Source organism: Penicillium bovifimosum (assembly GCF_028826915.1).
Source record: "Penicillium bovifimosum strain IBT 22155 chromosome Unknown utg000005l_segment0_segment0, whole genome shotgun sequence".
In the NCBI taxonomy this organism is placed as follows: Eukaryota; Fungi; Ascomycota; class Eurotiomycetes; order Eurotiales; family Aspergillaceae; genus Penicillium; species Penicillium bovifimosum.
Genome location: NW_026622714.1, coordinates 1,499,767 through 1,524,393, shown reverse-complemented (window position 1 = coordinate 1,524,393; position 24,627 = coordinate 1,499,767). Strand labels below are relative to the sequence as shown.

The following is a 24,627-nucleotide window of genomic DNA, read 5'->3' as shown; positions in this document are numbered from 1 at the left end:
AACAGATAGCCATACTGCGTACATACTGATGGTAGTCTGGGCATCTCAATCAAATCCCAGTTGGACATTCGCTGCGGAGGAGGCCGAATGTACTTTAGCCCCGGTACGGCAGCCCCCGGATTATCCTTGCCCCAAACAGATACCTGTCAGGGGTCGGGCTGATTGGATTCAGCACGCCCCCTATTTCCAGCCCACCAAATAGTACATTCAACACTGCAAAACGAAAGGAGATATTACTGTAAATAGAACACGCGACAAGGGACGATCAATCTGATTGGCACTAAATGTCGATTTGTTCAATATCAACCGACGTTTCTCCGTACATGCGGGCCGCGGCAGGTGACAGTTCCACCCAACCCCGGAGTTCAGTGTGTGCTTCGTTGCTCCGTACATGTGACTTTTCTCTTAAATCTTGGTGTAACGCAAGTAAGGCTTGACCTCACGAACCTCACCGAACTTCTTCTGGGCATCCGCGGTACTGACAGAGGGCGGCACAATGACATCATCACCAACCTGCCAGTCGATAGGGGTAGTTACGCCTTTCTTATCGCCGGTCTGCAGGGAGTCGATGACCCGCAGAACCTCAGCGGAGTTTCGGCCCGTCGAGGCGGGGTACATCATTGTCAGGCGGATCTTCTTGTTGGGATCGATAATAAACACGGAGCGAATGGTGAACGCGATACCCTTCTTATCAATGTTATCCAGATCCTGTTGATCCACCATATCGTAGAGGAAAGCGACTTTGCGGTCGGCATCGGCGATGATAGGAAACTGGACTTTTGTCGAGCCGACTTCGTTGATGTCCTTGATCCACTCGTCATGGGAACCGAGGTCGTTGGCACTCTAATGGAAATTGTATATCAGCTGAAGCCTGGAAAACATTCGTGGATGACAGCACTCACCAGTCCAATCAGCTGGACACCGCGTTTGTCGAACTCATTCTTAAGCCGGGAAAACGCGCCCAACTCAGTTGTACACACAGGGGTAAAATCGGCTGGGTGGGAGAACAGGATGGTCCACTTGTCGCCAATGAACTTGTGGAAGTCAATCTCGCCCTTGGTGGTCAAGGCGGTGAAATTCGGAGCTATTCTAAGTCAGTAAAAAAGCTTGGGAACTGCAGTTGACCTCGAGACAATACCGGTTGAGCCCAGACGCAGACGGGGCTGTTCCGATTGGGCCGAGAACGGGCGCAGAAAAGCAGGCGCACGAGGCACCTGTGCAGACCACGCGGCGCGCGGCGCAGCTCCAAGTGCACGAAACATCTGAGGGATAATTCTGGGAGTCATGGTGGTTATGGAGTGAAAATAGTTGTCGGAGTAAAATTGGGACTTGGGGACGGAGCGGTACACATCGGCCTGACGTCACACTTGGACTCTCCCGTCTGTCCACACCTAAGCTTTGACCGTTCTTGCTTCATCCGGAAACAGGTGCCTGAATAGCCTTTATGATACTACAGATTACCTAGGATCCAACAGGTCAATAGAACTTCAGCAAAGATACACTGCTATTTCGATAGAAGATAATGCTAGGTTATGACCGCTCTATCTGCGAGAAGCCTTCTTACTCGCAGCCATCACGTCGATGCGGTCTTGAATGGCTTCCCAAGACCCCGATGCCCCTCCCAACGCCAGCATGAGGTATTGGATAGGTTTCCCCCACTGCAGCTGGATACCAACTGGGGTGATACAGATATTCTTAGCGAGTAGCAAGGCCCACGTCTGCCTCCTTAGTACTTGGTCATTCGATCCTTTGCGTGCCACAACCAGGTTCATATTCATCTCGAATATTGATGGATAGTTTATTTTCGCCTTCTGCTGCAGGTACTCAGCTTCGTACATTGCACCAAGTCGATATGCGGTAATTTCTGTCAGCTCAAGTAACTCTGCCTTGGTGAGGCTTTCACCTTTTAGAGCTCTGCGGAGACCAGAATGTAAAGCAACATTGTGGCCAGAGTTGTCGGGACCCGGTTGCGATGCTAAGTACTCTTCAGCAAGGTACTGCAAGCGTTCAAGAGAGCGTCCGTCTGCGCCGGGTACTATGAGGAAAGTTCAGTGACAGGGAAGGCTGAGCCCGTGACTCCGTGAGGGTACCGTTCCGAGAGGGCAAAGAAAAGCTAAGTAGGTGACCCGATAACTCGTAAGAAAGTCGAAGGCGAGCACGACGCTCTCGTATTTGAATCTATCGATGTCAACAGGATCTACGCTTTGTGCCACATGAGGCTCGAGCGTACATGACGTCAGACCGATCGTTCCCGCTTTGTCCACCATTCGGAACCTTGGAAGACTCATGTACCCCACACGGGCCGCAAAAGCTTACCTTATTGATCCATACACAGCATAGTCATACATACAATAGACCCACAATATGGAGGTGAAACCGAGAGGACGGATTCAATTTTTCGGCTTGCGAGTGGACAGAGTGGACAGAGTGGACAGAGGTGACAGACGGGGACAGATACAAAATGGTCGCGGTATTGGAAGACGATTCATTCCATGTATTATTTATTGTTGCTGACGAGGAAGGCGCTGGCTGGATATACTAGTTTGGATGAGTAGGCAGTCACTGAGTTCAGAAGGAACGCGTACAGAACTGCTATAACTCCTACCTCTCGATTCTTGTTTATCTTCTCTGTTCTTCTCTCTTGTCTAGTTTTGGTTCTCTTCTATCTCATTCTCTCTTCGCTAGTTTTCTTCCTCTTCACTCTTCTTCTCTTTTCTCTTTCCAAACTTTTGTCTTGAAACTTGTACCCTCAACGCAACGATTATCGATAAGATTATCGACAAAAGTTCAAAATGCTTTCCTTCAATGAAGTACTTTGCCTGTTCGCCATGGCCATGGGCCTGGCTATGTATTTGAAGTACGTTTGCCCGAGTCTCATCCCAAGTCCCCAACCAGTGCCCGTCTCATTCAAATATTCTTCTGAATCCCCTCCTCCACTCGAAAGACCGCTCCAAAGACTTCTCCAAACCTCCCACCAAAAGCAATTGAAGGATACGAAGCCGTTACTAACCTGGACAGCCCCCCCCAGCCCCACTCCTAGCCCCGAGGTCCCCGAGCCTCGACCAGACCCCAGTGCCGCAGCCTTGGCGACTGAAGCGAAGAAAGCAAAGGCACTGGCAGTCCGCATCCAGGAGTTGGAAGAGCAGCTCCGGAGGGAGGCCGAGCGGGCGTCTCGGAGGGAGGATGCCTGGATGAGAGCCCAGGCACGCCAGCAAGCCGACTACCAGGCCAAGCTCGCTGCTGCCAGACCGAAAGCCAACGAGCGTGGTGCTGGCCAGTACTTTGCCACGGCCCTTGAGTGGCAGCGCAAGTACGAGGACCCGAGCAAAGAGTACCAGTTGACCAAAGAGTGCCAGTTGGCCCAAGAGAACCCGGCCGATGAGAAGAAGGGGCGACCCCGCTGGGCCCCAGCTAAGTCGGACCGAGTTGGGAAGCACGGCCAGGTTCGGCCTGGTAAAAGACCAACCGCCAGTGCGCAGGCGGCCGTTGTGAATGTTTGGTGGCGGAATCAATTCGCCGGTCTCGAGGCCCAGGCGCGTCAGGCCATTGAAGCCAAGGACGCCAGGATCAACCAGATCATGGCCGAGGCGTGGCAGGCGATCAACGCCAGAGACGCCAGGATCGAACAGCTCACGGCCGAGTCGCACCAGGCCATTCAAGCCAAGAACGCGGAGATCAGCCGCTCCAATGGCCAGGTCAGCCAGGTCAGCCAAGCCACCACCGCGATCGACCACGAAAACCAGACACTCCGCAGGCAACTTGACAGCACCCAGGCTCAATTGAACATGCTGGCCCAGCAGCATGGGAAGGTTGAGTCTGGGAAGATGGTGCCTGCGGAGAAGGTCGCGGAAGAGATCTGCAGGCTCAAGCAGACTCACAGTGAGGAGCTGCTGGCGGCCAGGAGGGAATGGGAAGGGAAAGTTCAGACCCAGAAAGCACAGTTGGCTGAGCAACGGGAGGAGCTGGACGACAAGAGCGGGCAGTTGAACAAGCTGCGCTCACTCACCGTCAAGATCGGCATGGACGGTGAAGCCAAGAAGAGGGAGGTGGCGGTCCTAGAGGCGCAAATCGCGCAGCTCGGCGAGCAGCTGCTCAACAAGCAGGCCATCCAGGGGCAAGTTGAGGATCTCATTCAGGAGGTCATGGCAAACTCGATGCCCCTGGATGACTTGCAGGACTACGTCGAGGAAGAGCCTCAGTCCACGGCGGACGACGGGGCTGAAGGCAATGAGCCAGATGAGGCCGAGGAGACTGAGGAGCAGAAGGCTATCAGGGCAGCTACGGAGAGCATCACCGCCGGCATGAGTGGTGTTGGAGTCAAGGACTCGGGTTCGACGACATAGGTCCCTACTGGAAGCGGATATGCTGACAAAGCATGTGTCCTCCACCTGACGTGACCGGTACCCACCGTCTTTGAACAATCTCCTCCACCTTGGTCCGAACAAGTTACGCGCTCCATACTGATCCCACCCTTCTATTGTTCCCCTCCTTTGTTCATCTGTTGCTTCTCTCTTCCCTTTCGTGTTTTCCATAATTCCCTTCCCTTCCCTTCCCCTCTCTCACCACTTGGTCGAACGGCCGTTACATCACAGCATGTCACGTTGGTCACTCACTCTCTTATGAATTCCTCGCCTTACCGTTCGTTTGCCGCTCGGCCCCTGGTGCTGAGTCTGGCCAAGCTTATTGTCATCGCCATCTCACAAATACCGTTCACCTATGCTTCGCCCATATTCTCCCCTCTTTCCCTCTCATCGCGCGACACAGAACCACCAAAAGAACCGAGCGACCCAAGCTTATGGCTTAATTTGGGAATTTCACTTGCTCTTGTGCTGAGCGGTGGAGCGTTTGCGGGCCTTACGATTGCCCTGATGGGACAGGTCAGTACTTTCCAACTCAGTTCTGTAGAATCACATGGTGAACCAGGCTAATATTAGGATTGCTTTTTTTACAGGATGAGGTTTATCTTCAAGTCATCAAGACCTCCGGCGAAGGCCCCGAACGGAAGAACGCCGCCAGTGTGCTCAAACTCTTGAAACACGGAAAGCACTGGGTTCTTGTCACGCTCCTCCTCAGCAATGTGATCACGAATGAGACTCTACCGATCGTTCTTGACCGGACACTGGGTGGTGGTTGGCCGGCGGTGTTAGGAAGTACGGCTTTGATTGTCATCTTCGGCGAAATCGTCCCACAGTCGATTTGCGTTCGTTATGGTCTGCCTATTGGTGCTTGGATGGCACCTTGCGTCTTGGTCCTGATGTACATCATGTCTCCCGTAGCCTGGCCAATCGCCAAGTTGCTAGACAGACTACTCGGGGAAGACCATGGAACCATTTACAAAAAGGCAGGCCTGAAGACGCTTGTGACACTTCACAAAACTTTGGGTGAAGCTGGGGAGCAACTCAACTCGGACGAAGTGACCATCATTAGTGCCGTTCTCGATCTCAAGGAGAAATCAGTGGGCACCATCATGACACCGATGGAAGACGTCTTCACTATGTCTGCCGATACTGTACTGGATGAACGCACGATGGACCTCATTCTTTCTCAGGGTTACTCCCGCATCCCTATCCATGCTCCTGACAACCCGATGAACTTTGTTGGCATGCTCCTTGTCAAAATGCTCATTACGTACGACCCTGAAGACTGCAAAAGGGTTCGCGACTTTGCTTTGGCGACACTCCCCGAAACACGCCCTGAGACCAGCTGTCTGGATATTGTCAACTTCTTCCAAGAGGGTAAATCCCACATGGTTCTTGTCTCCGAATTCCCTAGCGAGGATCGAGGCGCCCTTGGCGTTGTCACCTTGGAAGACGTTATTGAAGAGTTGATCGGTGAAGAAATTATTGATGAATCCGATGTTTTCATTGATGTCCACAAAGCAATTCGACGAATGGCACCGGCACCAAAATCGCGGGTCCCCAAAGGCAAGATTGTCGAAGAGCCTCCTTTGAATGCCTCTATCATCACCGACGGTGATTTAGTTGACGCCAATACCTCAAACCCCTCATCTCTCCCTAAGACTTCCGACTTAATCCGGCGCCGGAGTTCTGTGGAAGCGCCACTCCCCCGCTTTCAACTTCGAAAACCCAATGGCGATGCCACTCCTAACTCGGCAAACGAATGGGTCACGCAAGTAGGCACCACTGATGAAATCCGGGAACATCTGAAACATCTTGGTCCCTCCAACCTGGCCAGTCGTCCGCGACAAACCCGTTACCACACTGTCAAGATCAAACGCAGCAGCGCCTCTCCATCCCGTTCTGCACAAACCGATCATGAGTCTGCGCGAAGCACGACCGAATCTCAGAAGCTTATCCCATCTTCCACTGGCTATCAAGGGGGCATTGGCGCTGGTTTACTGAACTCGGCGGGACAAGATGCCAAAGATGGCGCGCATGCTCTGAAAATCGGCTACGGCACCATGCCTTCGCATGACACTATGAGCAAGAGTACCAGTGCTCAGCAATACAAAGATCTTCCCCAAGTTTCTATTCCCGAGCCTGTCCATGAGGAACATGAAGACCAACCGCGTTCTGGGTCGACGCGGGAGGCTAATAGTGATTCTCATGGGGAGTACGAAGACCAGACGCGTTCTCGGTCGACGCAGAAGGCTAGTAGTACCGAAGGCAGTGTTCAATCGTCCGATTCACCTCCGTCGTTTCCTTATCGGCATCGCGGTCCAGCCCGCAGTGGTAGTATCACCGAACAGGTCGTGGATGTGAATGGTATTCGCAAGGTCGTCCTCCATGCCAACCGCACGAGTTCTTCAGACGGCGAACCCAATTCCCCCGGCCAACATCGCGATCATAAGCCTTCCGAGGGAGCAGTTCTTGATACCGATGATGCAAAACCAGAGACAGGCGACAATGGTCCCGCAAAATCCAGAAAGAAGCGTCGCCGAAAGAAGCATGGCAAGGCTTCAACTACGGACGGTGATACATCGGAGAATCAGCCACTACTTCGATAACGGACGAATCCAAAGCGATAAGCACAAACCAATATTTTTTTTAAAAAAGCAAGTGGCGTCACCAGAACATATCATGCATGGCCCCAAAAGCTCGCCTCTGCGCTTGAGCATCTGTGCGGCCAACATTTATCTGCTTGTATCTTGTTACATACTCTCATGGTCATAGGCCTTTTGTGCAATATGGCATGTACTATTCTATCATTGTTTTATTTGGGGATGTCAGAATCCATGTTGGCTCGGGATCGCGGTCTTTGTTTAAGACAGAATAGCTGCATTGTCACTCACCATTGTGAAGCTAGCTAGGTCTCGAAAATGCCAATCTTGTCTTCCCTCAAAATCTTATAGTTCCTTGTATTTCTTAGGTGTATATGATCTTTAAACATCGTTTCCCGGCTCTCTGTCTCGGATAATCAGAGATGAAACACATGTACACTGGCATGCAGGTTGAACCTCACTCTACTTTACCGAGTCTAATCCTTCCAGAGAAGGAAGTGTATGAAGATAGTACTACAATTGAAACCAAGATCCTTTAGGGCAATAAGTCCACATTGCAAGATACAGCAAAAACGCCAGGGTATAAACAATCAAAACATAGAACTCCTCTTTTTCTCCAGCTTAGTGGAATGACTCTCCTCTTTACTCCGCCGGAACCCAAAGAAACTACTCTTCTTCGGCTGCACCTGCTGCGCCGGCCTCGACTCAAGTAGCGCCCCACTACTAGCAGGTTGCGGGTAGAACCCGACCGTCGACTGCGGTCTGGCCTGCGGGTGTTGCGGTCGTGACTGCATCAGATGCGTGGAAGACTGCGCTCTGGGATCCACGGCATGGAGGTAAGGGCTATTGGCGAAGGTGGGGATCGGTGCGCCGTGGGAGGATTGGCGCGGATGAGGATGCGGACGGGGGTGTGAGGGGAGCTGGACGGAGGATTGAGAATATTGATGGGAGTAGGGGTGAGGTTGAGGGCGGGTGTGTCGGGGTGGAAGATGCGGTCTGGGAGAAGTCTGCTGTTGTAATCGGGCTTGATGCTCTTCTTGACCGTATAGTTGTTGTAGACGTCTAGTTTCTTTCTCGATTTCTGCCTCACGGCGACGTCGGGCTTTTTCTTCCGCTGCGAGGACTTCTTGTGTTCGACGTTCTCCTTCCTGGGCACGTTTGTCTTTGCGGCTTTTTTCCTGTGGTGCTGCAGATGAGGAGTTTGGGATGCTGAGACGGGGCGGCGAGGGCTTGGGACGCGCCGCGGATTCGCTCTTCCCGGGTTTGGCGCTGCCGGCTGGTGTGACTGCCGCAGTTGCGGTTGGGCCTGTTGCTGGCTTGCGGGTTACTTGGGTTGGTCCGCCGGGGGTGATGTGGAATGCTTCCTTGGCTGGACCGAAGAAGATATCTCTGATTGCGACGGCAGCCAAAATGAGCACGACCTCCAACCCCTTGAAATCCTCCATCTCGACGCGGTAGAGATTCGGCTCGTAGAGGGTAAGTTCCTTGAGACCCTGGAACAAGGCGACTGTGATATCCGGTTCACGGCTCTTGGTGCGCGTGTCGGGGATTGTTGACGTTTTCCCATGCAGTAGACATGTCAGGTCCTTTGACAGTTTCCCATCCTTGCGCCAGCTGAAGCGCAGCTTCGGGGTAACGTCTGCAAGAGAGGGGTCGATCTGCGTCTGGTCTAGCGTTGAGCCGGATGGGACCCGGAATGTATTTTGAGGCATTTCGAATTCCCATTGTGCTGGTTTGTTCCATGACTTGGTGTGGTATTTCACTGTGATCGTTTGGTCCGGGTTGTAGAGCTGGATCACGAATTCGGTGGGGAGTATGGGCTCGGGTGGTGGTGCTACGCCTCCATTGGCTCGTATCGTGTCTGCTGAGAGACTCGGTTGTGTCCAGTCTGGGGTCACGGCGACCTCGCCGTAGACTACGTCTGTTACGTAGGGATCGTACAGCGCGACTCCGTAGCGGTTTTGGGAGGTTGGGGCGGCTGGATCGAGCGCGCGCAGGGAATATGCAGGTTCGGGGTCGTTGCCACGTTGACGGTAGTATATTGTACTAATCGGGGGCTGTTTGGAGTTGTTTTTGAGGAAGAACGCTGGGGCTGGCTGTCAGTACACAGTATTGTTGGGGGGGAGGCTGGCGATGAGGTAGGAGTGGAAATGAAGTCAATGCTTACTGGGCAGGTTTTCATCAATCATTTTGTGTACAGTCTATGAATGACTGGACTCACAACTAATCATGCAGAAGAGCTGAAGTTGTATTAAGACAAGAGCTCGGGGAAGTCTAGTCTGCGCCACGGGATTGGGGATCGGCGCCTAAAAATAGACGCCTATTCCCCCACTAACCCCCGCCATGGCGTACGAAGGCTCCAGCGTTTAACGAAGCTATCTACGATCAACTGTGTACTAGTGTACTGGGATATAACTTCGAAATTAGGCATCGCCATTATACACACATTCCAAACCTAACTGCCTATTACGGTGGATCACTGCGCCTACTCATCCTGCAGCAACGGTCAACCAGTTCTATACTGTGTAAACATTCCATCTATGACAGATATCTAAGCCGATTTCCCTTGAGAAGGGATGTCAATCAAATATCTGAAGGATCTTGTCAGCTTCCAGGTGTATGGTTGTCTACTCATCGTCTAGCCTGGCTCTTACGTACCTCGAGTTGAGCATGCTGCATGAATACCGAGTTATTCACCATAGCTTCGAACGAGAAAGGGCACACCATGACTGCATGACCCAAAGATGCATCATATATGAAGTAACGCCATATATCCAAGATGCTTGTCCACTGAGTCCATCCTGTGTGTGGATCCAGGATCTATCTCGTTAGCTAACTTAGCCGGCTTCAAGTCAAACGGGAGAGCGGTGGTGAGAAATCGATCTCGGATACCTATACGACCTCGAGTTAGCCATAACGGGGAGCGAGATATCACTTAGCTGATTGAGAACTAAACCATGTGGTATCCGCACAAGGAACTTAGCCGTATATTGAACGTAGTCGCTTCTCTCCGAAGGTCATAGGTAGGTCGTCGCGTACGTGTGGTCTAATATCCGGGCATGATATGTTAGTATACTCCTGCATAGCACAAATGACCTACCGGATCTCGTGTGATAGGTATAAAGTCGACATATTGAACTCAGTCGTCTGGACATATATGAAGTTACCTGGACATGGTCAGCAAAGGAGGCAAATCGGTATAGTTCAAAGAAATCAAGAGACTTAGCCGTGGATCAATCTAGAAGTTAATCGGTCGGTACTCGAAGTTGAACGCTATCGGGTCCTAGTATGTATCAACGTTAGTTAATGTCAACTTGTGGGAGGCCTCCCACCTGCATAATGCATATAAAGTATCCATGATGATGGAGTATGTAAGTATCTGTATATAGTGGTGTTAGTGTTCATCCCAAGCGAAGGGGAAATGTACTTAGCCAATGTTGACAGTGCACTCGTACGTAGAGAAAGGTGTTGAACCTGTCTATCCTTGGAAGCTTCCTGGTGATGTGAATGGAATTATAAGGAGGGAGCCGAGGGTCATTATATAGACGATAGACGATAATACTCAAAGGTTGCACAGCCCATGGTCTGTCTATACAAGCGCTTTGTTGGACTCTTTGTCGAGTCCGTGGACAATCGTTTCAACTTGTTTCTGAGGCTATGGCTTCATTGTGCAGCTTGAAAACAAGGCTGGAGGAGGAACTCGACAAGCCAGTGTCTCTTTATAACCTTACATGCATCTTTGTTCGGTTTGTTCTATTGTCTGATGAAACGGCCCGGCATTGGACTTCGGTCTCAGATGAGCTGATATACTTAGATCCAACAAAGAACCATGCCCGAAAATACAAGGAATCCATTTTGGTGTATCTACATCAAGCAGATCTATCTATGTTACTCTATGGATCTTTGTAACCCGTCGTCTAGACAGTGAAGTATATCCACAGTGTCCATCGGACAAAGATTCTCCACCATTTATACACGAACACCGTTGACTTCCTTACCGTCGCTAACTTTGGCTGCCTCACGCTCGGCAGTGCTCATCTGCAAGCCCTGGTCATCCCAACCCTGGGTGCCCTTCTTGTACAGCGTCTTCTGTTCCTCCCGACTGTACGTAGGTCCAGTCTTACCCCGACGCTGCCGCGACTCAACGGTCTCCTCGAGCGAGGCATTATCACCATCCAGCTGGTATCCCTCCAAATCCTCGGTGTGTGTTTCTTCGGTGAATGTGAAAGTGCGGTATTCAGTGTTTGACCAGCCGGTTCCTGGAAACCAACATCGTTAATGATACAACCCCTCACAATCATGGTGCTCGAGACCTGTCAGAATAACATACCCTGGAACTGGCTGCTGTCTTCCCAATCTTCAGTGAAATAGTGTAAGAATCCACCATGCGTAACCAAAACAATTTCCTTCTCGGGGCGGGCCTTCAACCAACGACGTGCTGCCCTAGCGCGCTGCTTGATGGCTTGGTTGGTTGGTGCGTATCGACCGGTTTGCTTTTCGGAGACAGATGTCAGTCCATGCGTGCTGATAATTCTGAGACAATTCTCGAGTAACATACCTTGTTGTTCCATCCCTCTTGCACAAGACTTAGATCCACTCCCGTCTTGAACTCCTCCTTCAGCACGGAAGGGTCGCTGCCAGTATCACATGCAACATCCGATGTCTCCTGGATATCCGGAAGCGCAATGACCTGCAGATGCGGCTTTGACTCTAAAACGGGCGCGAAACTCTCCAGTGCGGTGTAGAGAGTGCGACGGAGCGGGGAGGCGGTTACTAGGTCGATGTTGGCGTGGCGGGGGAAGTTCTCGCGGAGTTGGAGGCATTGCTCGTGACCAAGATCGGTAAGGAGAGGGTCTTGGATGACATGGTTTGCAGTACAAAGATTGTGAAGGCCCTGGATTGTCCATATCAGCTTGATCGAAACGTCGGGCGCATTGAGCCAATTGCTAGTTGAGCCTCCGCTACTCCGTAATTGAGCCGCCGCTAGTTGGGTTGGAAGATATGGTGATTATCGACATATGCGTAGACGTACCTGGGCGTGGCGGACGCAATGAATAATTGGAGGCATTTTGGAGGAGGAATTGAGGGTATCGGAGATGAGCTGGTATGTTGAAGTTCACAAGAATTTGCAGATATTGAAGACCCTGGGATGACTCTTATCGGACGTGGGGTTAGCGGGGCGTTAGCAGGACCCTTGCTTTCTAGCCAAGAGTCACATTCCTTACATTTTCATTACTTTCTTTAAGTCTATATGAGCATTGAGCCTAGCATTTCCGATTCCGTCTACTTTGCCCGAGTCTTACTATCAGAAAAATCACGAGAATGTCATGAATGACAGGGTTTGCCATATCATGTGCCAAGGAACTTTCTTGATCACATGACAGCAAAAGGAAGTTGTTTGGTCACATGACGTTCTAGAAATTAGATAGAAGACAGATCGAGGCCCCTTCATTCATCATTCTCACGAAAGAGCAACGTGCTTATGGATGCACTAACTACCTATCTGTGGAAGGCTTATAACTGTCACATTCTCGAATTCGAATGCTAGCAAATATTGGAATACGATCTTCAATTTGTATTGCACAATTAGAGATGTATGGTTGAGCCGAATGGACGATGGTTATAGAGGACATGACTGATCAATGAAAGGAGCCATGGTATTGATCTCATCTAACAGGTTCAAAATGCGCAAATCAGTAACAAGTGCCATTCTTCATCCTCGTATCTTATTGATGGCGTGTACAACAAGTGATGTGAGAGAGTAATGCAGTATCTCCAAGGAGAATGGACTGCGTGATGAGAAACGATGCAGGCCGCTAGGTGGTAGAGACATTGGGTAACAACGCTGTCCGGGGTCAAGGCCACCCCTGCACAAGCGTCGGAAGAGGGTTTGTGATGATAGCGGAGCCACTATGGCACATTGATATCCTGCCCATAGGACCTAGATGTCGGACGCCACGTTCATCAAATAATCAGCGCACTCGATATCGGGGATACCGGGAGGGTAATCTGACTGACAATGGCAGTCATGGAATAGGAGGATGAGAAATAAGGGGGTTGGGAAGTGGAAATTCCACTTTCTATCCGAAGCCGAATCCTTCGGCATTTTCGAGAGCTTTGTCGAGCTTCTCTGCCAGAACCTCCTTTGACGAGTACTCGGGCAGAAGCAAACGTCCGAAGCACGTCAGGCTAGTAGGAAGACGCTAGAGAAACAGTTAGTATGACAGTACATAAGTAGTGTGTAGGAGAAATAAACCTACCAAATCTCCAACGCCGTTCTTCTGTATGAAAAACATGATACTCGAGACCCCGTTAACAGGAACTCGGTCACTAGAAGTGACGAACTTGAGTAACTGGGCTTTTTTCTCCTCGGGATATTCTTGGACAATACTCCAGAAGTCTCTGATGAGACGGTGACGAGGACTATATCCACCCTCATACTGAGCATAAATTTCGAGCTCCTTCATGTCAATGGACTGAATACCCTCCACCACAGTTTTGAGTGCCTCCGGCGAGAAGATAGAGAGGGCCGACCGGTCCAGGCAAGCATTGAATCCCCTCTGGAAGGCTTCAAACTGCGGTCGGATGGATTTGTCGGTGAGCCAGAAGATGTAGTCTTTGACAAATTGGTTCCGATTTTGGTTGGTCACAAGAGCAGCTTCTTCGGTTGGTGTCGGTTGATGGGTCGTGGTGGCTTCTTTGTTAGGGGAAGGAAGGGACTGGGGTGGCATAACTTTAGACTCCGCGGCCTTGTAGAGAGTGGAATCGGGAATTGCGATGTCGCTGGTCTCAGCCTCTTGGCCTGTCACAGGATTGCAGTAGCTTGGCACATCCATCCAGGCACTGGACCCAGCCATAGGAGGCGGAGTAGCGACCTTGCCAGAACGAGGCCATGCCGTATTACGACCAACCTTTTGCATATCGACTGTCTCAACAAAGCCATATGACTCAAAGCTGAATTCATAGGTTCGGGTGAATATATCACCAACATCACCATCGGTCCATGTCAAAAGTGAGTCAAGACCTTGGCTAAGCTCCGGCCACCCATCTCGAATATGTTTCAAATGCTTCACCTTCAGCCCCAGTAGCTTGCGGTAGAAAGCAATAGGAAAGCTCACGGGTAGTGTCACACCGTTGTAGATCGCGATAGACATCAGCAGACCAATAAGTTCGAACTTGTAAAGAGGTTCCAACGAGCAAGGTCTAAACCAGGACATGCGATGTCGCTGATCAACCGTGAACATACCATACGAGGGATCCAAAGCTTGACCCATGAGTATGCGAAAGAATTCCTGTTGAACACCCCCATGATCAATCCCTTCTTCGCCTTCGTCCATGCCCATCTGGACCTTTAACGGGCGCATCAATTCTCTTTTCTCACGTCGCCATAATTGGCTCAAAGCATCCTCGAGGATATTGTCTCTACGGACGACGATAACAAGATAAGTTCTCATGGATGTGCTCATTCGACTAAGGAGCCGAGGGCCATCGAAGATCGGAATATGGCCAATGGCAGTCTGGTTGACATGTCGGGCGGTGGTCGAGGCAGCGTCAAAATATTTGGCCATAGCAGAATGGTTCAGAGCGCGGAAGTAGGCGACGAGAGCGGATGGAGGGAAGAGGAAGGGGTATGATAGCAGATGTATTGTTCGGTTGTTCGGTAAGGCTCCAGCCCAGGCGACAGGCATATCCATAGGGTCCAGCCGAAATGAGAGAAGAGGAGTATGAAAGTCTTCCGGTGAAATACCCAACCGGCTTCGTTCCTTGTACAGTGACGCTAGAATTTGGACGGCGCCAGCGGCTGGACTGCTGCGAGCTATTTCCGGGTCGCCATTCCATTCACGCAAGAAAAGGGTCCGAAGCCACTCAACAATGAGAGAGGCTGTGTTGATTGACCTGGCGGACTCATCGCGAGAATCAAGAGAGACGTGATGCTCACTTAGATAGTCCACAACGCGGTCTAGTACGTTGAGACTGTTTTGCTTTGGTAGATCGGGGCTGTACACATGGCACGCCTTGGAAATTTCATGGTATGCCAGTCGTGCAGTGAGAGCCTGTACGAGTCGGTTGATGAGGCGAAGACCTAACTCATGCTCAAATCGGTCCGTCACTTCGGTGGCTTGCTGGGCATTCTGCGGAGATAGCTTGCGCATGTCCGACAGTGAAGCGACAGACCCGGCGGCCCGCATCTGAACCACCGTTCGCCACGTCTCCGAGTCAATGTTAGGCACATAGCTGATCAGAGTGAACAGCGCTATAGTAGCAATGTAGGCCACTTCTGAATCAGACAGCGGGTGGTCACTGGCAGACTCGGATGTTCGCTGGGGAATAATCGGCGGGGTCACATGGCTCGTGAGTGTCGAACTTCGAGAGGATCGACGGGAGGGTCTGCCGGTGGAGGTGAATCCTTGTGGAGGAATAAAAAGCCTATCCAGAGCGCTCCACAAGCTATGAAGCGCAATGTCCCACGGGCAAATAGCGAACAGGCGATGCAGTGACTCGCGCAAACAAGAAACATCGAGACGGCTGAAGGTGGCTCCAATTTTATCGCTTGATTCACGACTAAAGGAGCGTAGTATCTGACTGGGGCTGCTGAATACGTAAAATGCACTTTGAGCAACGAATGGGAATGCTTCGCGCTGACGTATAGTTGCAATACTCCAATCCGGCTGTTCAAAGCTGCCAGCGGATTGAATACGATCGAGCTCTTCCTTCCAGCTCTCGGCACCGTCAGAAGATCCGATCATAACTTGTGAGAGACCATCAATGATCTCAGGAGTGAGGTGGGTGACTGTTTGGGCTAGGGAAACGGTGTCTGGAGCGTCCTCGACAAACGGCTGCTCTGTGTTAAGTTGCCTTGGGAGTGGAGCGTCGAGAGAGGGAGGGGACGGCAGTCCCGTGCTTATCGAGCCCTTGACAGGGTATATTTCCTCAAGCAGCTTCTGGCTGTCCCAGGAGACACGTCGTTGACTCTTCCGTCGCTCTTTCGGGGTTAAATCGGGGTCCGCATTTCTCCCACGGTGTTTTTGGGGGCGATGTTTTAATGCCGGAGGTGAGGTCAAGCTGGCAAACTCTTCGGTAGGAGGCAGCCTTTTGTTGAATTCTGGCTTTCTTTTATCATCAAGGAACGATGGTGGACTTTGACGCCAGTGATCAGCGTCAGAAATTGATAGTCGTTTAACGTGCTTGTTCTGGGAGTTCAGCTCAACCGCAGATGGCTGAGACCCCGATGTGCGCGATGAAGGGGTATGCGGTTGAGAGCGGGGCTGGCCTTCAACTGTAGGAACCTCTGGGGCTTCGTAATGCTTGCGCGGTGGGCGGTTGTCATGAGGTTGAAGGTCTTGAGCAGTAGACTCATCTCCAACTTCCACCGGCAGCGGATTGCGCTGCGGTTCCGAGGTATCTGGCACGCGACGTAGGGGAAGCCATTCGATCATACGTAGGGATATTGTATCAAAGAGATTCTGTGTGAAAGACTTCGGGTCTTTTAATTGCTGCTCGGCGGCCTCATCAAGGTCTCGAATATAGCTAGTGCCGATAGGAACTTTGGAAAGGGAGCTCCTTTCTTTCGCGTTTGACGTGTTCGTTTCGGTCTGCACACGATTGGATCCGTCACCGGACAGTCCTTGGGCTTTGTGCTTTGATTGTAATGCCCTCCTAGCCGCTGCCGTTTGCGCTTCGAGTGTACGAGTTCGCCTGAGAGAAATCCGATGGTAGTCTTCCGCAGTCAACTGGGGCGCTGCCTTGGGCGCATTCAGACATAAACCGGTCTCCGCATTGTCCAAGCTGGCGAGATAACAGGCCAGAGTCCTTGCGCTTAATTCCGTGTATCTACGATAGGGGCCTTCACTGACTCTTCGGCGATGACTGGCGCATGTAGAGGTTTGGCATCCGGGGTCGTTGCAGCCGTGGAGTAGTTGAGCTTTGTATCTGTTGTGTTGAAGTAATTAGTACCATGCCAGCCTGCGATATCGAAGCTAACGGAGTGGAATTCCGCTCACCTGCGCACTAAGCCGTTGAAATTCCGTCTTCGATCATCGCGATACCGCGCTAGTACTTTTGACGGATCAGATACATCTATGGTGTTCTGGACGAGGACTTCCGGTGCGTTCGGGGGAAGCTTTGACCGATAATTGTGAGTTCGCTCGTGGCCGGGGGATCGCGCGATGCCTGTATCGTTGATAGGACCTCCGTGGAGCCTTGCCATTTTTCAAGTGCAAGTAAGCCGCATATCTAAGTAATGAGGTATGCAGGTAAGATGTTTGGAGACGTTGATCTCCCAGACGTTGGGTCACAGGATAATGCAACACCTGGGCACCGCGGAGGCTCCAGCTTACCTGGAGACACGCCTTAGGCATGAGTATAGACCCACTTCGATATCGGATTAATCGGCGAAGATTCTCCGACACACTTTGTCAGCAAAGTATGAGCCTTGGCGTCCGTTCTAAGATAGGACTAGCGCGTTAGAGGGGCTTAGGCGATAAGAAACAATTTCTAAAGCCGATCACCTTTTGGGCGACGGAACTCTTCAAAGACTGACTCATAAGGGCCTGTCTTCCAGAAAATTTCCTTCTCTCTTACATCTATCTCCATCCCACTTGGTTCATCTGATTTCATCATCAAACTACCCTCACGACATCAAAAGATCCTTCAAATCGAGGCCGGGCAGAGCCTTCACATGTACCCCGCCTGCAACCAATATTCATCCCACAACCCGCAGGAACTTCCTGCCCTTTCAACTACCCTCAACACCCAAAGAACCACAGATATGTCGTCTACCAACCAAGACGCAGCCTCGCTGCAATATACTTGCAACACTTGTCTTGTTGCCTTCCACCGCAGCGATGCGCAAAGAGATCATATGCGCAAAGACTGGCAGTAAGTCACTTTTCTTCAAAACGAAGATAAAAAGTAGAAACCACTATCCTTTCCCAGTATCTAACTATCTTTCTAGTCTCTACAACATGAAGCGTCGTATCGCTTCCCTACCACCTGTCACTCTCGAAACCTTCAACGAAAAAGTTCTCGCCGCCAAAGCTACATCCAACGAGGCTGCCGCCAAGGCCTCATACGAAAAGACTTGCCACACATGCAGCAAGGCATTCTATAGCGAAAACTCCTACCAAAACCATCTCAACAGCTCAAAGCACAAGCAACGTGCGGCCCGCCTGCGCAAGGATGGCGATGCTGCGTCAGTCCAGAGCTCCGCCTTTTCTCTCGGAGAACCCGTCACCAAGTCCGACAATGACGTTTTGAAGGTCGCCGACGACCTCAAGTCCGCTACCATCGAAGAGCAAGATGAAACCATGGAGGATGAAGCGGATGAGGACGAGTTCCCATCCACCCGTTGTCTTTTCTGCAAGACCGAATCGAGCGATATCACCGCCAACGTGGACCACATGCGCAAAGAGCACGGGATGTTCATCCCTGAGCAAAAATACTTGGTAGACATCGATGGCCTTCTGAACTACCTATACCGCAAGATCACGGAAAACTTTGAATGTCTCTACTGTCACACTCTCAAGAACAACGCACAAGCCATCCAGACTCACATGCGCGATAAGAGCCACTGCATGATTGCCTTTGAAACCGAAGACGAGCAAGTTGAGATCGGCCAATACTACGACTTCCGGAGCACATACTCCGACGACGAGGATGATTCCACTGGCGAGAGCGGTGGCGTCAAGGTGAACACCGATGGAGACGACCAAGGATGGGAAACCGAAAGTTCCGCTTCTTCCGTTGATGAGGACGATCTTGAAGACACCTTCCAAAGGGTACCGGGCGCCTACGAGACAGATTTCGAGCTCCACCTTCCGTCTGGAAGGAGTGTCGGCCATCGTTCCCTGGCCAAATATTACAGACAGAACCTGAACAAATACCCTACCGCATTGGAACGAGCCGCCCGCCAGCTTGCCATTGAGAACGGTGAAATCGAAGAAGAGGAGCCCCGTGGCCGCACCAACCATCACCGCGCCCTCGTCACTCGTGCCAATGGTGGCATGGGCATGATTGGCGTCACCGAAGAACAAAAGAAGGCCGCCCTCACCTCTGAGCGTCGTGAAAGGACTCTTGCCCTTCGCCAGGAGAACCGCATCATGGCCCGCGTCCAAAAAGCCAACAACCACCAGAAGCACTTCCGCGATCCGCTCCTGCAATGATCGCTTCAACCCCACATCGACGAGAAATCACATCATTTCATGGGGTCTCAACCACGGCATCCTACCTGCGGTGGCATGAACGAAATATTCGCCCGTACTTTGAACGCCTCGACAATCTATCACCGCCGTTCAACCCACATGCTCGTTACCCGCGTGGTTCGAGTGTGCCCGGCCTTTCGCACTACGGGATTTATGTTAGAAATTCGGTACAAACCGATTCTGTGAGGTACTCTTTCCGAACTGGGGGCATTTTTCTCGATTGAGTTTTTCACCCTGGTCGGTTTTAACGAGGCCTCGCACGACCCCTCGGACGATCTTGTTACGGACATCTTTACGATAGCGATCACTTGTTGCATATAGCTTTTGTACAGATGTGACTGCGTCGACTTCTCTTTCCATCATCAGGTGGAGTCTGGGACAGAACATTCATGTATTTAGTCTGAAAAAATCAAGTTTGCGTCAAAGTCCTTGTCTGTAGAAGTAGAAGTAGATGTAGACGTACCAAGTAACTCTAGTCATGCGTAGCAGAGCTATGCATGTCTCTGATTCTTCACGAAAAATGGATTGGATTAGGTTCCATGTCAAAAATTCCGCCCTTGGCATACCTACGGTCTACCTTCAGTCAGCTGGTTCGCCGATTGCCCCTTCCCAATGAAATGGATGATGCTGGTGCACACAGCCCGAGTATGTACACAGTAGGATAAACACCCGTGACGATGTGGAATCTTGGTGTGCGCCTTGGAAGCTAGAATGGCGTTGCGTCCCCAAGGGGATACTGACATAGACCCCACAGATTCAAGTTACGGGTTACAGATCAGAAAGAAAAAGAACTTGGATTCTTGTGCCACAGTGAAAGTATCAAGTCTGGTGAGAAAGGATAAAAAGACAGTAGCAGCGAGAACTCTTTTATGTTCCTCTCAACGTCCCGGTTCATTGGGTAGTCCTTGGAAGATCACAAGGCGGACGTCTCGAATCTGGCTATACCGCGCGTGGTACGCCTCCTGGCCCTGCATAGAAGGGCTGTTGAACATCATGTGCCGTGCCGATGGTTGGCGGAAGGTCGTAGTATCCCAGTTGACCTTGTCCAAGAACCAGGCGTATCCGAATTCTTCCATGGTACGCTTGAACCCCAGACCTTCACACCGGCGCAGACCGTCGGGCCGCTGAGCATCAGGCCGAGACCAGACATCTCGCCAGCAACCAGACACACGTTCTATCAGGCCACCCCCGTACGAGAATTGCAGGCAGCGCAAAAACATCATCATCACGCGTGTATGTTCCCACGTGACAAAATGACGGTCGTCGATGCTGTAGACACTCTCGAAGCCCACACAGAACTTGTTGATGTTCCAGTGGAACCAGTAGAGGAGGGTGGGGATCGGCAGGGAGTACAAACCATCTGTCTAGTGATACGTCAAAAGTGGCAAGTCTGCAAAGAAAGCAGAGTCCATTTGACGAAAAACAAAGCCAAAGAGGAAAAAGACAATAATCGCGTCTCTGCATCATTCAATCGAAAAAGATAGTCACAACAGCAATCCTCAGCCTCAGCCTCAGGACGAACTCCTGAGTATCATATGTAGAATCGTCCCATTGCGGTGGCCTTGACAGTTGTTGGTTGCGCGAATTCGACCTGCGGATAACGCTCCATGGGTCCATTCCATTGTAACCTAACTGTATCTTGAGGGAACACGGTTATCCGGCTCTTTTCTGGACGATGGCCACAGGCCCCTTGTGATCGGCATTCAGGGCCAGTAGTTGGCCTTTCTCAGTGCTATTTTCCCCAGCTTTGAGCAACTCGAGCTGTTCGACCACGTGGTTCACCTCGAATCCTGCCTGGCGTCCTGCAGCCCCATGCTGCGCAGTCCCACCCCATGCGATTGTGTTTCTGACTAGAATGTTCTTCCAGCGTAGACTATTGCTGAAAAGCAAGAGAGCAGTCATCATGCCATGGGGTATCGGAGACTCGTCTGTCACCACCGGAATTTCAGAGAGCGGTGGGGTTGGAGGATCAGGAGCTTATGGCGGAGCTTGTGGAGTTTGGCGGTTTGCAGCGTTGCATGAAGCCATGCCCGCCCGGGAGTCGATGATCTCGCAACTCTAAGAAATCAGTTAGCAAAGAAATTTCCGAATCTGCAGTGTCGTCACACATTCAATATTCATGAAAGGGTTGAAAGGAGGATAAATCAGAACAACAACATGTGTAAGGTGGAGTGGAACAGTAAGAAAAAGTCCACAATATCTTGATGCGTGGCACATGTACACATGAACATACGAACAAGGAGAAAGACATGTAAGAGAATGGCTGGAACATGGCGGGGTGGTTCGTACCTCGGTCATTTGAAGTCTTGAAGCCTTCGCATTGGCAGCACAGATGAAGGGAGCCACGAGACTTCCAGAGCTCATGTGAGTCTGCTTCAGGCTGCAGGCCTTCTCCGCACTGCTCGCCCCGAATGGAGGCGACACGGATGGGCATTGATCCCACCGACTTCAAACCACTCGGTGTCAGCATCCTTCAAACCACTCGGTGACAGTGTTCTGTCATAGCCTTCATGACAGTATACATTCGGTATTCCGGCCACAGGAAAAGTCCTGTTCGTATGCGGCTTGCCTGTTCATCGTATCTGTACGCCCGTCTCGATGAGGCGCATTGAATGAAGAGAAGGGAAGTGGACAGAGCAAGATGCCACATGCGTGCAAACTAACCATGAAGCGGACTGAACGAGAAGCATCCATGTATAGGTAGGTAATGACTTGGTTCAGGGGCCTGGACGATCATGTATATGAATATATAAAGGAAAAAGACAAGTAGGATGTTGGAGAACTGGCTGGGACAATGGAACCATGGACCATATCTCGTAGGCCCAACCGTCCATTTAGGTAGGTTCCGCCAGAATCACGGGATGGGAGGAAGTGAAGAAAGACGGAGACAGAAGGAAGAAAGACAAAGGAGGGGAAGAGAAGGGAAAGGTATTTATACCATGGCAGGTGGGAGGTACGGTCTCAGGCACCTTCCTGATCAAGTGAGCAAAGACACCCAAGCAAACATGCAAACATGCATAGAGGGAAAGAACAGCCCACACTCGGCTTGTCAGGAAGTTCAACTCGCAGTTCCCAGTATACCAAGACATAAACGTCCAAGACTCATGACTTCGTTGACTAGGTATGAGCGATCTATCCAAGAAGGGCATGAGGATCGCAGATTCGCACTATGTACTCAGATTATATTACACCTCCTATAATAACTCAACTTGGGCCTCAATAGAACATTATCATACCCAATCACTGATTCTATGGTTCCTACTATTTCCTCCTCCGGGCAGCCTTACCTTCTCATGATGAGCTTAAACCTCCCGTATCTGTCACATATTGATGGAGAACTAAAGCATAACGATGAACATAGGTAACTAATCATTTCCTAGTTACTAATACTGTGCTTATACCTAGACTGGGAAGTCATTCTCATGAAACAAAAAGCATTTGCCGTGGTTGAAATACGGGTTCAAGGGCGTTGAGTAACTGTAACCGCAAGTAATCTCCCTTCCCCGGGAATAATACGACCTCAGGAGAGTCATTAGGACCCAAATCTGTAGCATCAAAGGGTAACAGCACAAGCGCTCAAGATACCCTTTTCCTTAGCCAAGGCAGCTGTAACATGAGCAGGGACTCCCCGGTCAATGCCTAGAATCATAAGAGCTTCCTTCAAATGTTCGCCCTTTGCGGCAGGCCCCTGAGTGCCGTCATCTGTAGGGAGAGACATCATTGGGTTTTCACTGATGGTCAGTTTGGTTGAAACAGGAGCAACTGTCATGAAGTTGATGTTCACGCCTTCCTGGCCAAGAATGTTACCCACGACACCAATCTTGCCCGGGGAATCATAGTTCTCGCAAATCAACAATGTCCCCTCCGGCTCAAAGGAGGCCTCAAATCGGCCCAAGCGAGTGATCAAGGGCTGATCACCGGAGCAGGTACCAGAAATTATTCGATGGTGTTGATCCGGTGCTGAGACCGTTGAGGCGTCACCTGAAGCTGGCGCGCGGGATGATGCCCTAGAAGGCGGACGCGCAACGAGTGTGACCAACGATGAGAAGGAAGAGTGATCTGATGGGTCGCGGGAATGTTGCTCTGAGACGAAGATGCCACGCTCGCGAGCAACCATTTCAGCGTTAACGATATTGATGTTGAGTCCCTCTACACTGCTGATAGGCGCAAGCAGGCCTTTGATCAAAGCTGCGAAAAGCGGCTTTGTGTTGCTGATACTCGCCAACTCGCCTTGATATATCAGATCAAAGGTATTTCTGCCCATGGCTCCACCAGGGGAAGCAGCATAGTGTTGAGTATAGAGGCTGCCAAGCTTCTCAACGAGACGCACAAATGGTTGAAGCTTTTTGTACTCCTCGGGTAGTATCAGTGGGGCATTTACAGCGCTGCGTGGCAACGATCCCTGCAAGATTTCAAGGACCTGCTCGCACACGTCGACTGATACGTTCTCTTGTGCTTCTACTGTGGACGCGCCCAGGTGCGGTGTGACGATCGCTCGCGGATGGGCGATTAATCGTGCAGCAGATGAGCCAGGAGCAGGCGGCTCTGAAGTGAATACATCGATAGCAGCACCAGCCAGGTGGCCAGATTCTAGTGCCGCACGCAATGCCTCTTCATCAAATGTTCCTCCTCGAGCCACATTTAGTACACGAGCACCTGGCTTGAGTTGTGCGAGCTCAGCTTCCGCAATCATTCCTCGAGTCGAGGCAATGAGCGGGGTATGGATGGTCAGAAAGTCGGCAGATGCAAGCAGCTCTGGGAGTGACGATACAAGGGTAACCGAGGCTGAAGCTGCCACTGCCGGGGACGCATATGGGTCAAGAGCATTCACATTCATGCCCAAACCCTTGGCCAATCGTGCTACCGTCAGCCCCACTATCGCAGTGCATCGTTAGCCCTTTCGCTATTCAACGCATAGATTTGGATCGCTAGACTTAGTTACCTTTCCCAAGACCAATTATCGACAATGTTTTGCCCTTGACTTCCACACCGACGAACTTGCTTCGCTCCCATTTGCCATCCTTGAGACTTGCACAGCTCTCGGGGATTTTTCTCGCCATGGACATCATCAACGCAATTGTATGCTCGGCCGCTGCACCAATGTTTCCCGAGGGAGAATTGACCACAACGATTCCAAGCTTTGTCGCTTCACCAACATCTGTTTACCGGTAAATAGCCAATTCGCCGTACGACCACATCAGAACATACCGACGTTGTCAACTCCAACACCTGCACGCGCTACAACCTTCAAGTTCTTTGCAGCCCGCAGCACAGTGGCGGTGACTTGAGTTTCGGAGCGAACGAGCAGGGCATCGTAATCTGGGATGATTTCAAGCAATTCGTCGGCACTGAGGTCCTTTCGCTCGTGTACGTCCAGCGAATCGCGCAGGAGACTTAGTCCATCTTGTGACAACTTTTCAGGCACAAGGACTTTAGGGCGGGCATTGGTGAGGAGTGTCATAGTGA

The 24,627-nt window shown here is 51.1% G+C and overlaps 9 protein-coding genes across 9 annotated transcripts; 2 read left to right on the top strand and 7 right to left on the bottom strand.

The window, feature by feature from the left end:
* Positions 1 to 405: 405 nt before the first annotated feature.
* N7515_005754 (peroxiredoxin) lies at positions 406 to 1,286 on the bottom strand (the record flags this gene model as incomplete). Its single annotated transcript, XM_056666498.1, has 3 exons — positions 406 to 843; positions 903 to 1,084; positions 1,139 to 1,286. The coding sequence occupies 3 exons, from the start codon at positions 1,284 to 1,286 to the stop codon at positions 406 to 408; spliced, it is 768 nt and encodes a 255-aa protein (XP_056520094.1).
* A 255-nt stretch (positions 1,287 to 1,541) lies between these two features.
* On the bottom strand, positions 1,542 to 1,838 carry N7515_005753 (uncharacterized protein; the record flags this gene model as incomplete). Its single annotated transcript, XM_056666497.1, has 1 exon — positions 1,542 to 1,838. One exon carries the CDS (start codon positions 1,836 to 1,838, stop codon positions 1,542 to 1,544), a length of 297 nt encoding a protein of 98 aa, XP_056520093.1.
* A 990-nt stretch (positions 1,839 to 2,828) lies between these two features.
* Positions 2,829 to 6,967, top strand: N7515_005752 (putative DUF21 and CBS domain protein (Mam3); the record flags this gene model as incomplete). Its single annotated transcript, XM_056666496.1, has 3 exons — positions 2,829 to 4,329; positions 4,447 to 4,877; positions 4,952 to 6,967. The coding sequence occupies 3 exons, from the start codon at positions 2,829 to 2,831 to the stop codon at positions 6,965 to 6,967; spliced, it is 3,948 nt and encodes a 1,315-aa protein (XP_056520092.1).
* A 584-nt stretch (positions 6,968 to 7,551) lies between these two features.
* N7515_005751 (uncharacterized protein) lies at positions 7,552 to 9,150 on the bottom strand (the record flags this gene model as incomplete). The annotated part of the gene is made up of 2 exons (XM_056666495.1): positions 7,552 to 9,047; positions 9,129 to 9,150. The coding sequence occupies 2 exons, from the start codon at positions 9,148 to 9,150 to the stop codon at positions 7,552 to 7,554; spliced, it is 1,518 nt and encodes a 505-aa protein (XP_056520091.1).
* Positions 9,151 to 10,930: 1,780 nt separating this feature from the next.
* N7515_005750 (uncharacterized protein) lies at positions 10,931 to 12,029 on the bottom strand (the record flags this gene model as incomplete). Its single annotated transcript, XM_056666494.1, has 4 exons — positions 10,931 to 11,220; positions 11,292 to 11,454; positions 11,520 to 11,855; positions 11,994 to 12,029. The coding sequence occupies 4 exons, from the start codon at positions 12,027 to 12,029 to the stop codon at positions 10,931 to 10,933; spliced, it is 825 nt and encodes a 274-aa protein (XP_056520090.1).
* A 1,012-nt stretch (positions 12,030 to 13,041) lies between these two features.
* Positions 13,042 to 17,168, bottom strand: N7515_005749 (HECT domain protein; the record flags this gene model as incomplete). Its single annotated transcript, XM_056666493.1, has 3 exons — positions 13,042 to 13,164; positions 13,222 to 16,891; positions 16,963 to 17,168. The coding sequence occupies 3 exons, from the start codon at positions 17,166 to 17,168 to the stop codon at positions 13,042 to 13,044; spliced, it is 3,999 nt and encodes a 1,332-aa protein (XP_056520089.1).
* A 471-nt stretch (positions 17,169 to 17,639) lies between these two features.
* Positions 17,640 to 19,122, top strand: N7515_005748 (putative C2H2 finger domain protein; the record flags this gene model as incomplete). The annotated part of the gene is made up of 2 exons (XM_056666492.1): positions 17,640 to 17,839; positions 17,916 to 19,122. The coding sequence occupies 2 exons, from the start codon at positions 17,640 to 17,642 to the stop codon at positions 19,120 to 19,122; spliced, it is 1,407 nt and encodes a 468-aa protein (XP_056520088.1).
* A 917-nt stretch (positions 19,123 to 20,039) lies between these two features.
* Positions 20,040 to 21,631, bottom strand: N7515_005747 (uncharacterized protein; the record flags this gene model as incomplete). The annotated part of the gene is made up of 4 exons (XM_056666491.1): positions 20,040 to 20,525; positions 20,845 to 21,040; positions 21,100 to 21,219; positions 21,399 to 21,631. The coding sequence occupies 4 exons, from the start codon at positions 21,629 to 21,631 to the stop codon at positions 20,040 to 20,042; spliced, it is 1,035 nt and encodes a 344-aa protein (XP_056520087.1).
* Positions 21,632 to 22,714: 1,083 nt separating this feature from the next.
* On the bottom strand, positions 22,715 to 24,622 carry N7515_005746 (uncharacterized protein; the record flags this gene model as incomplete). Its single annotated transcript, XM_056666490.1, has 3 exons — positions 22,715 to 24,036; positions 24,104 to 24,319; positions 24,370 to 24,622. The coding sequence occupies 3 exons, from the start codon at positions 24,620 to 24,622 to the stop codon at positions 22,715 to 22,717; spliced, it is 1,791 nt and encodes a 596-aa protein (XP_056520086.1).
* Between the last annotated feature and the right edge of the window lie 5 nt (positions 24,623 to 24,627).